Raw genomic sequence first — 12,230 nt, forward strand, 5'->3', positions numbered from 1 at the left:
CTCAGGAGGCTCTCTGGAGGCCCTCAGGAGGCTGTCGGGAGAGGCCCTTGGGACGCTCTCAGGAGGCTCTCTGGAGGCCCTCAGGAGGCTCTCTGGAGGCTCTCAGGAGGCTCTCTGGAGGCTCTCAGGAGGCTCTCTGGAGGCTCTCAGGAGGCTCTCAGGAGGCTCTCTGGAGGCCCTCAGGAGGCTCTCTGGAGGCTCTCAGGAGGCTCTCTGGAGGCTCTCAGGAGGCTGTCGGGAGAGGCCCTCGGGAGGCTCTCAGAAGGCTGTCGGGAGAGGCTCGTGGGAGCCTTGTGGGAGGCTCCACCCTCTTTAATACTGACGCTACGACACAGCCAGGGGCCAGCAGAGCCACAGCCAGGGGCCAGCAGAGCCACAGCCAGGGGCCAGCAGAGCCACAGCCAGGGGCCAGCAGAGCCACGTAGTGCACAGGACTCTTCTAACTTAATAAAATACTTGCGTCTCTTTTGTTCATTGGCAATAAAAAGGTATAGAAATATCTCCTGTACATCTTCTTAAAGGATAAAATATGATCAAATTAGTAACACTGATAAACTCAAACGACCCAAGTTGTTTTAGTAATAAAATCTAAAACGTGTCGGCTCAACTTCCAAAGTATCGAATGCATTTCCTTCATTTGTTAAAACTCTTTTTTTTGTTTCTTACAAAATCCGAGCCACAGACTCAGAGGGAAAGGATCAGATCAGGCACACAAGGATTCTACACAGTGTCCAGAGAGTTCTGTTCTTCAGTCTCCTCGGTCCACGTCCACTTCTGTCTTTGTCTCCTTAGAAGTCTCCTTAGAAGTCTCCTTAAATGTCTCCTCAGAAGTCTCCTTAAATGTCTCCTCAGATGTCTCCTCAGAAGTCTCCTCAGATGTCTCCTTAGATGTCTCCTCAGATGTCTCCTCAGATGTTTCCTTAGATGTCTCCTCAGATGTCTCCTTAGATGTCTCCTCAGATGTCTCCTTAGATGTCTCCTCAGATGTCTCCTCAGATGTCTCCTTAGATGTCTCCTCAGATGTCTCCTCAGATGTCTCCTTAGATGTCTCCTCAGATGTCTCCTCAGATGTCTCCTTAGATGTCTCCTCAGATGTCTCCTCAGATGTTTCCTTAGATGTCTCCTCAGATGTCTCCTTAGATGTCTCCTCAGATGTCTCCTTAGATGTCTCCTCAGATGTGTCCTCAGAAGTCTCCTCAGATGTGTCCTCAGATGTCTCCTCAGATGTCTCCTCAGATGTCTCCTTAGATGTCTCCTCAGATGTCTCCTTAGATGTCTCCTTAGATGTCTCCTCAGATGTCTCCTTAGATGTCTCCTCAGATGTCTCCTTAGATGTCTCCTCAGATGTCTCCTCAGATGTCTCCTCAAATGTCTCCTTAGATGTCTCCTCAGATGTCTCCTCAGATGTCTCCTCAGATGTCTCCTCCGTGTCCATGGCGTCCTCTTGCCTCATGTCCACCTGCTCTCCTGGCTCCTCCGTCTCACGTCCTGCTTCACTCTGCCTCGCGTCTTCCTCTTCTTCTTCTTCTTCTTCTTCCACCTGAACCACCTGAACGTCCTCCATCCCCACGGCTCCGTCCTCGTCCTCCTCGTCCTCCTCATCGCTGTCCCGGCTCCCCCTCTCGTCCGAGTCGGTCTGGAGCGGGGCCAGTATCTGTGCGTGCGCCTCCACGTCCGCCGCCGTGTGGTCGGGGCCGTGCAGCTGGTGTGCAGGGGCCCCGTCCTGCTGTGGCTCCCTCTTGCAGTAGGAGTAGCGGTGGTTCATGTGCTGCGAGTAGGAGCCGGAGTGGGAGAAGCGCTTGCCGCACTTGTCGCACTGGTACGGCTTCTCTCCCGAGTGAAGGCGCGTGTGCTCGATGAGGTGGTGCTTGTGTTTGAAGGCCTTGGCACAGATGTTACACTCGTGAGGGCGTTTTCCTGTAACACACAAACACAAAAGTCGTTCCTGAGTTCACTCTTGATTCATTGACAAAAGAAGAATCTGAAAAGGTTTATTCACATTGATCTGGTCCTGGTGATTCATGCAACATAAAACAATGATACAACAAACTGTATCCAATCAAAACGGGCGGAACATTTATATATATGTGTGTGTGTGTGTGTGTGTGTGTGTCTGTCTGTGTCTGTGTGTGTGTGTGTGTGTGTGTGTGTCAGTGTGTGTCTGTCTGTGTCTGTGTGTGTGTGTGTGTGTGTGTGTGTCAGTGTGTGTCTGTCTGTGTCTGTGTGTGTGTCAGTGTGTGTGTGTGTCAGTGTGTGTCTGTCTGTGTCTGTGTGTGTCAGTGTGTGTGTGTCTGTGTGTCAGTGTGTCAGTGTGTGTGTGTGTGTGTGTGTGTGTGTGTGTCTGTGTGTGTGTGTGTGTCTCAGTGTGTGTGTATCAGTGTGTCAGTGTGTGTGTGTGTGTGTGTGTGTGTGTGTCTGTGTGTGTGTGTGTGTCTCAGTGTGTGTGTATCAGTCTGTCAGTGTGTGTCAGTGTGTGTCCTTACACCTGTGAAGAGTTCTTATCCATCAGAACCACAACTCCTACAGATCTAGTTCCAGTTTTTTGAGCATCTGCTGCAGAATTGTTCCTTCTTTTGGTTCAAAGTGTGAGACTCTGCAGAAGAGGGAAGCGTGCGTGGATCTCGTGCGCCTGAGGAAATGCAGTGCACAAACACCCTCACCTGGACTTTTCCTCTCTAATGTGAACTCACTAAACAAACTGGACGAACTGGTCCTGCAGAGACGAAACAGAGACTTTTCTTCTTCTCCTGTTTTGTGCTTCACGGGGACGTGGCTCAGCGAGGCCATCCTGGACAGCACCGTACAGCAAGTGACTTTCCTGAAGTCCACGATCATCTCCACTGTCTTCTGGTGTTGAACTCCAGGTTGTTCCTGCTGCACCAGCCGCTCCACCTCCTGTAACAGACTCATCCCCGTCCAACATGAGCCCCATGAGGGTGGTGTCGTCATGGTGATGAGGGTGGTGTCGTCATGGTGATGAGGGCGGTGTCGTCATGGTGATGAGGGATCAGTTTTACAGAGTCATGGCTGGAGGTGCAGCAGTTTGTCACAGGGAGAAGAGCAGAGGAGAAAGTACACAGCCCTGTGGAGCTCCTGTGCTGATGGTCCCAGTGTCTGAGACATTCTTCTCCAGCTGCACACACTGACTCTGCTGCCTCTGGTCAGTCAGGGAGTCAGTGCTCCCCCTGCAGGTGGAGTCAGTGCTCCACCTGCAGGTGGAGTCAGTGCTCCCCCTGCAGGTGGAGTCAGGCACGTTGAGCTGGGAGAGCTTGTCCTGGAGCAGAGCAGGAGGTGGTGTTGATGCAGAGCTGAAGTCCACAAACAGGATCCTGACGTAGGTTCCCAGGGTCCAGGGGCTGCAGGTGAAGTGGAGAGCCAGGGGGTCCAGCAGGGGGGGAGGTGAGGGACTTGAGGTGGGGGTGGACCAGGTGCTCAGATGACTTCATGACTCCAGACGTCAGAGCCACAGGTCTGTAGTCATTAAGTCCAGTGATCCGGGGTTTTTTGGGGACAGGGACAATGATGGACGACTTGAAGCTGGGACATGGCATGACTCCAGGAGGTGTTAAAAAAGCCAGTGAAGACAGGGGCCAGTTCCTCTGCACCTTTTCTAGCGCTCAGCCTCAGTTTAAGTGTGAACCAGGGTTTGTCATGGTTGAATGTGACTTTGGTGTGTGATGTCTGATGCTGTCCTCACAGAATGTGTGACATCACAGTGTCTGTGTCCTCATCCAAACTGTCTGTGGCAGCTCTGAAGACCTCCCAGTCTGTAATGTCCAAACACACACGTAGCTCCTCCCAGTCTGTAATGTCCAAACACACACACGTAGCTCCTCCCAGTCTGTAATGTCCACACACACACGTAGCTCCTCCCAGTCTGTAATGTCCACACACACACGTAGCTCCTCCCAGTCTGTAATGTCCACACACACACGTAGCTCCTCCCAGTCTGTAACGTCCACACACACACGTAGCTCCTCCCAGTCTGTAATGTCCACACACACACGTAGCTCCTCCCAGTCTGTAACGTCCACACACACACGTAGCTCCTCCCAGTCTGTAACGTCCACACACACACATAGCTCCTCCCAGTCTGTAATGTCCAAACACACACGTAGCTCCTCCCAGTCTGTAATGTCCACACACACACGTAGCTCCTCCCAGTCTGTAATGTCCAAACACACACGTAGCTCCTCCCAGTCTGTAATGTCCAAACACACACGTAGCTCCTCCCAGTCTGTAATGTCCACACACACACGTAGCTCCTCCCAGTCTGTAATGTCCAAACACACACGTAGCTCCTCCTCCTCTGCCTCATTGGTCCCTCTCTCAGAAGTCCTCACTACAGGTTGGGAGAGCTTCAGCCTCTGTCTGTTCGTGGGGATCAGGTGAACCATGACGTGGTCTGGGGCCACGGCGTGGAAGGCGTGGCTGACTGTTGTGTAGCAGTGATCCAGTGTGTTCTGCTCTCTGGTCGAGACTTTAATAAACGGTCTGTACTTTGGTAGTTCATGGCTGAGATTCCCCTTGTTAAAATCGCCCATGATAATGCACAAGTAGTCCGGGAAGGACCGTTCAACACTCCAGAACCTTGTCCACCTCCTGCGCCTCCTGCACGCTCGCGCTCGGTGGAATGTAAAGATAAAAACAGACCTAGCTCAAGCTCTCAGATGTGTATTCTGATACATTTCCTCTTTCATTTAGTGGTGTTGAACAGTTACTTTCCTAAAATCAGAGGAATACATGGAGGCATTTCCCTTGGTAATTAGTGAAAAATAAATAAGTAACAAATGTAAAACTGTGTTATTTCTTTATTCCTTATGTGAAAGTATTGTAAGGATTCCGAATACACTTCTCTGATTGGACCATAGAACAGAGAAAATTACAAAATACATTTTTCTGTAAGTATTCAGTAGCTGCAGCTAAATACATTTTCAAAGTATTCTTCCCAGCACTGCTGTCAGCCAATCACAGCCGCCAATGTTGCCTCTTAAAGGAACAGTCAGTGGAACACGACACACTACACAATCTGCTGGATTCTATGCACCAAACTTTATGTTTTCAACAAACTCCTCATCATCAGTAGAACTTCCACATTTGGCTACTACCGGTTACTGTTTTGAAGAATGGAAGCAGGACGGAATTAGTATTTGAGACTATTTTTACAGATTATAAAATGTATAAATGTGTTTCAGCTGCTATAGTTTAAAACGGTGACCCAAAGTAGCTGATGCTGATCAGCCAAATGCGGAAGTCGCCCTTTTGTGTGAGTCTGTCCTGCTCTCAACGAAAAACCGCTGAAAGAGTCGAACGAATTGAATAACGAGTGATTTAAAAGCACTGCATGTACTTTTTGTGGCCTGATGAAATAACCACAACGACTCTCCCTAAACCTGGAACGTGTGGGGAAACATCTACACGTAACATGAGCTCATATGGAGCCCAGCCCAGCCGAGCCGAGCCAGGTATGAGGAGGGCTGGGCGGGGCTGAGCGGGCCTGAGCGGGGCTGAGCGGGGCTGAGCGGGCCTGAGCGGGGCTGAGCGGGCCTGAGCGGGGCTGAGCGGGCCTTGGCTGGAGCTGCTGCAGAGGGAGCGATTGCGACATGCAGAGCTGGCAGAGCAGACGCTGGGTTGAGTAAGACCTGCTGGAATAGTCCTTCACAAAACCCCCTGCACTCAGGCCCGCGTGAGTCAGCTTTCCCACAGCTCAGAACCAGGCCCCGCCCCAGGCCCCGCCCCAGGCCCCGCCCCAGTGACTAAACGGCATCAGCAGAACATGTGAAGAACGTCAGGACTGTGATACTCACGGGGTTCAAAGGGATCAAATATTTGAATAATCACAATAGCAATTAACAATAAAAAGCTATTTTGAATGGTGAGAAGTACTTTTGGCATCTAAAACAAATGAATAATATTGTTTTCACTTTAAAAGTAGAGCATGTAGCTTAAGCTACAATCACAGAACCTGGAGGTCCTTCTGTGCTGAAACACACATCCAAACCAGATACTCATTGGACTGGTTTATAACATAAAAAGGCTAATTTGGAGCGTTCCTGAGGAGATTTAGAATGCACTTGACTTATATTAGAACTATTATAAGACTACATGGTAACATTAAATAATCTATTATTATGTTAATTCACAAAGATCAGACAGGATTTATTAACACATAATGAGCCAAATACAAAAGCACAAAATAAAACTGTAAAAGTCTGGAAACTGAAAAAGCTTTGGATTCTGTTGGATTCTAACCACATGATTAACAGACTGTTTACTTAAAAATACTGGGGCTTATGATGGTCCAACTTCAAGAATTGAAATCAATGTGCACCTGACGGATACTGGAAATATGGGTGAGACAGGGCTGTGCTTGGTCCCCCCTCCTGTTTGTATCTGGAACCACAAGCCCAAAATCAGACCTTTAAAAACAATTTATGATGTCTCAACAAGCCCACCAGCAGGAGGCCGGTCCATGTTTAGTCCTGACTCTGGCACCAGCAGGAGGCCGGTCCATGTTTAGTCCTGACTCTGGCACCAGCAGGAGGCCGGTCCATGTTTAGTCCTGACTCTGGCACCAGCAGAAGGCCGGTCCATGTTTAGTCCTGACACTGGCACCAGCAGGAGGCCGGTCCATGTTTAGTCCTGACTCTGGCACCAGCAGGAGGCCGGTCCATGTTTAGTCCTGACTCTGGCACCAGCAGGAGGCCGGTCCATGTTTAGTCCTGACTCTGGCACCAGCAGGAGGCCGGTCCATGTTTAGTCCTGACTCTGGCACCAGCAGGAGGCCGGTCCATGTTTAGTCCTGACTCTGGCACCAGCAGGAGGCCGGTCCATGTTTAGTCCTGACTCTGGCACCAGCAGGAGGCCGGTCCATGTTTAGTCCTGACTCTGGCACCAGCAGGAGGCCGGTCCATGTTTAGTCCTGACTCTGGCACCAGCAGGAGGCCGGTCCATGTTTAGTCCTGACTCTGGCACCAGCAGGAGGCTGGTCCACACACTGATCTGTTGGATGCAGTGACAGAGTGAATCTACTGGTCCATATTCACCTGCGACAGTGAAACATAGATCTGACTCGTCTGCATCATTGTGATAGGACACATTTTCACTGCGTATCAACTGAGGTTGAACAGAAGGGGACCCAGGACTGACCCTTGGGGCACTCCACAGGTCAGGGTCATGTGGTCTGAGACACAAAGTGCTTCCTGTCTTCCAGATAGGACCTTAACCAGTTTAGGGCGGGGCCAGTGATGCCCACCCAGTCCTCTAGTCTCTGTAAGAGGGTCACATGATCGACAGTGTCAAAAGCAGCATCAGATCAACAGAATTAAGACTGAGGCTTTGCTCGTGTCAGTGTTCAGGAGGATGTCATTTGTCACCATGACAACAGCAGTCTCAGTCACCATGACAACAGCAGTCTCAGTCACCTTGACAACAGCAGTCTCAGTCACCTTGACAACAGCAGTCTCAGTCACCTTGACAACAGCAGTCTCAGTCACCATGACAACAGCAGTCTCAGTCACCATGACAACAGCAGTCCCAGTCACCATGACAACAGCAGTCCCAGTCACCATGACAACAGCAGTCTCAGTCACCATGACAACAGCAGTCTCAGTCACCATGACAACAGCAGTCTCAGTCACCATGAAAACAACAGTCTCAGTCACCATGACAACAGCAGTCTCAGTCACCATGACAACAGCAGTCTCAGTCACCATGACAACAGCAGTCTCAGTCACCATGACAACAGCAGTCTCAGTCACCATGACAACAGCAGTCTCAGTGTGATGAGGTCTAAAACCTGACTGAAAAACATCAAATGAGTTGTTTCTTAAGAGGAAATCTGTGACTGTTGTAAACGACCTTTTCAAGGACTTTGTCCCAAAATGTCAGATTAGAGATGGACCGGTCATGACTCAGTACTGCAGCATCAAGACTGCTCTTCTTTAGGAGAGGCTTTATGACCACTCCCCTCGGTTAGACTTGGATAGTGTAATTGATGGGACAGAACATAAAATTGCTGCTGCAGATGATGTCTTGCTATATTTGACCAAACCAGAAATGTCCACACTTAATGTGATGCATTTCTTGCATGATATTAGTCCAATGTCTAGATACAAATTGTTTGTACAAAAACCTGAAATTCTCTCTCTCTGGCGCCCCCCTCTGACCTTTAGAAAGACTCATTTAAATGGCAAACGTAATCCCTTAAATATTTGGGTTTAGGTCCTCCATAAAGAACTATCAACAATCTTAGAGGAAAACTATATTCTTTTCTCCACTAAAAAAAATATTGTGAAAAATTGAACCTTATCTCAGACTTAAGTCTAAATCAAAGGATTCAAACAATAAAAATGTATGTTTTGCCCAAGTTTCTCTATCTGTTCCAGACTCTTCTGATTTCCATCCCCAACCGGCTGTTTGATGATGGAATAAAGCAATCTCAAGATTCATATGGCAAGTAAAGAAACCTGTGTCCGATTCAAAACTTTACATCTATCAAAAGAAAGACAAGGTAGACCCCACCCCAAAGGACACCCCGAGGGACACGGTCCAAAGCCTTCTCTAGATCCACAAAGCACATGTGGACTGGTTGGGCAAACTCCCATGAACCCTCGAGCACCCGATGGAGGGTATAGAGCTGGTCCAGTGTTCCACGACCGGGACGAAAACCACTCTGCTCCTCCTGAATCTGAGGTTCGACCATCGGTCAGATTCTCCTCTCCAGTACCTTGGAATAGACCTTATGGGTGGCTGAGGAGTTTGATCCCTCTGTAGTTGGAACACACCCTCTGGTCCCCCTTCTTGAACAGAGGGACCACCACCCCGGTCTGCCAGTCCAGAGGCACGGTCCTCGACCGCCACGCCATGTTGCAGAGACGTGTCAACCAAGACAGTCCTACAACATCCAGAGACTTTAGGTCCTCAGGATCTCATCCACCCCCGGAGTTATTATTTAATATACATTATTTGTGTTTTGAATACTTAAACACTGCATTTGTCCAGTGTCGAGATGCCTGATGGTCCCTGTGTCGTACCTGTGTGCTCGTATTTGTGTCTGAGCAGGGAGCTACTCTTCTGGAAGATCTTGTCGCACAGGTCGCAGGCGTACAGGCCGCTCTCCGTCTTCATCTTCTTTCGGGCCGGCCCACAGTCCGAGTCGGGCTCGTCAGCGGTGGACACGCCCTCCGAGTCGGGCCGCTCCTCCTACAACAGACCAGGCTCTTTCAGTGCTCGCTCTTTATTTGGCAGCATCTTGATCTTCAGACAATACAATCAGAATGAGCTCACATGTGTGTAAATGTCTTTTTCAGGTTCAAGTGTTTCACAGAATGTGAATGGATTATAAAGTTAAGCACAAAAGTGCAGAACCATCTTTTTGCCAAGCTTGTCACCGTGTTTTGCAAATAAAAAAACCTTGATAAATAATAACTGACACAATAACTTCTAAACAGAAGAATGCGTTGCAATATAAAAGAAGAGAATGAAACACTTTAAGTAGTTAAAATCATGAATGAGTGAGAGTTATGTTAATGATTCACAGCTCAAATGATCATAAAACAAATGAAACAAGAAAAGCCTTAACACAGAAAACCTACATGTGATAAACATTGAGCCCCAAACGATATTGTTCCATCTGTTATACATATAGTGATTATCATGATACTTTTTGCTGAAATGTTTTATCATTTTAATTCTGGACAATCAAAAACTCAATATTTAAATTGTGATGATGTCAATAGTTCTTGATACGTTCAGTACAGACAATGTGAGGTATTGTCAAACTGCAGGTTTAGAGGGTTCAGACATAATCATGATTCATTCATTAAAGAGAACAAGGGTTCTCAAACTGTGGCGATGGAACCTCCATTCTATTTAAGACGACGTGAGCGAATCTTAACAAGGACTGATACCAGGACTGGAACCAGGTCCAAACCAGGACTGGAACCAGGACTGGAACCAGGACTGGAACCAGGACTGGAACCAGGTCCAAACCAGGACTGGAACCAGGACTGGAACCAGGTCCAAACCAGGACTAGAACCAGGACTGGAACCAGGACTGGAACCAGGACTGGAACAAGGTCCAAACCAGGACTGGAACCAGGACTGGAACCAGGACTGGAACCAGGTCCAAACCAGGACTGGAACCAGGACTGGAACCATCTGGAAGCAGGACTGGAACCAAGTCCAAACCAGGACTGGAACCAGGACTGGAACCATCTGGAACCAGGACTGGAACCAGGTCCAAACCAGGACTGGAACCAGGACTGGAACCCGGACTGGAACCAGGTCCAAACCAGGACTGGAACCAGGACTGGAACCAGGACTGGAACCAGGTCCAAACCAGGACTGGAACCAGGACTGGAACCAGGTCCAAACCAGGACTGGAACCAGGACTAGAACCAGGACTGGAACCAGGACTGGAACAAGGTCCAAACCAGGACTGGAACCAGGACTGGAACCAGGACTGGAACCAGGTCCAAACCAGGACTGGAACCAGGACTGGAACCATCTGGAAGCAGGACTGGAACCAAGTCCAAACCAGGACTGGAACCAGGACTGGAACCATCTGGAACCAGGACTGGAACCAGGTCCAAACCAGGACTGGAACCAGGACTGGAACCAGGACTGGAACCAGGTCCAAACCAGGTCCAAACCAGGACTGGAACCAGGACTGGAACCAGGTCCAAACCAGGACTGGAACCAGGACTGGAACCAGGACTGGAACCAGGTCCAAACCAGGACTGGAACCAGGACTGGAACCAGGACTGGAACCATCTGGAAGCAGGACTGGAACCAAGTCCAAACCAGGACTGGAACCAGGACTGGAACCAGGACTGGAACCAGGTCCAAACCAGGACTGGAACCAGGACTGGAACCAGGACTGGAACCAGGTCCAAACCAGGACTGGAACCAGGACTAGAACCAGGACTGGAACCAGGACTGGAACCAGGTCCAAACCAGGACTGGAACCAGGACTGGAACCAGGACTGGAACCAGGTCCAAACCAGGACTGGCACCAGGACTAGAACCAGGTCCAAACCAGGACTGGAACCAGGACTGGAACCAGGACTGGAACCAGGTCCAAACCAGTACTGGAACCAGGACTGGAACCAGGACTGGAACCAGGTCCAAACCAGGACTGGAACCAGGACTGGAACCATCTGGAAGCAGGACTGGAACCAAGTCCAAACCAGGACTGGAACCAGGACTGGAACCATCTGGAACCAGGACTGGAACCAGGTCCAAACCAGGACTGGAACCAGGACTGGAACCAGGACTGGAACCAGGTCCAAACCAGGACTGGAACCAGGACTGGAACCAGGACTGGAACCAGGACTGGAACCAGGTCCAAACCAGGTCCAAACCAGGACTGGAACCAGGACTGGAACCAGGTCCAAACCAGGACTGGAACCAGGACTGGAACCAGGTCCAAACCAGGACTGGAACCAGGACTGGAACCAGGACTGGAACCAGGTCCAAACCAGGACTGGAACCAGGACTAGAACCAGGACTGGAACCAGGACTGGAACCAGGTCCAAACCAGGACTGGAACCAGGACTGGAACCAGGACTGGAACCAGGTCCAAACCAGGACTGGCACCAGGACTAGAACCAGGTCCAAACCAGGACTGGAACCAGGACTGGAACCAGGTCCAAACCAGGACTGGAACCAGGACTGGAACCAGGACTGGAACCATCTGGAAGCAGGACTGGAACCAAGTCCAAACCAGGACTGGAACCAGGACTGGAACCATCTGGAACCAGGACTGGAACCAGGTCCAAACCAGGACTGGAACCAGGACTGGAACCAGGACTGGAACCAGGACTGGAACCAGGTCCAAACCAGGACTGGAACCAGGACTGGAACCAGGACTGGAACCAGGACTGGAACCAGGTCCAAACCAGGTCCAAACCAGGACTGGAACCAGGACTGGAACCAGGTCCAAACCAGGACTGGAACCAGGACTGGAACCAGGACTGGAACCAGGACTGGAACCATCTGGAAGCAGGACTGGAACCAAGTCCAAACCAGGACTGGAACCAGGACTGGAACCATCTGGAACCAGGACTGGAACCAGGTCCAAACCAGGACTGGAACCAGGACTGGAACCAGGTCCAAACCAGGACTGGAACCAGGTCCAAACCAGGACTGGAACCAGGACTGGAACCAGGACTGGAACCAGAACTGGAACCAGGACTGGAACCAGGACTGGAACTAGGTCCAAACCA

General features: G+C 50.1%; 1 protein-coding gene across 1 annotated transcript in view; it reads right to left on the reverse strand.

Annotated features, from left to right (window-relative positions):
• Nucleotides 1-381: 381 nt before the first annotated feature.
• The window catches only part of LOC140364851 (zinc finger E-box-binding homeobox 1-like), a 75,836-nt gene continuing 63,987 nt past the window's right edge, over nucleotides 382-12,230 (reverse strand). The window contains exons 6-7 of the mRNA XM_072451236.1: nucleotides 9,036-9,204; nucleotides 382-1,917 (exon numbers count right to left, since the gene is read on the reverse strand). Of these exons, the coding sequence (XP_072307337.1) occupies nucleotides 749-1,917; nucleotides 9,036-9,204 (1,338 nt within the window). The 3' untranslated portion in view covers nucleotides 382-748. The remainder of the gene's footprint in view (nucleotides 1,918-9,035; nucleotides 9,205-12,230) is intronic.

This window comes from Eucyclogobius newberryi, unplaced genomic scaffold (assembly GCF_026437365.1).
Source record: "Eucyclogobius newberryi isolate DKJ021-1_F unplaced genomic scaffold, fEucNew1.0.hap1 SCAF_18, whole genome shotgun sequence".
NCBI lineage: Eukaryota > Metazoa > Chordata > Actinopteri > Gobiiformes > Gobiidae > Eucyclogobius > Eucyclogobius newberryi.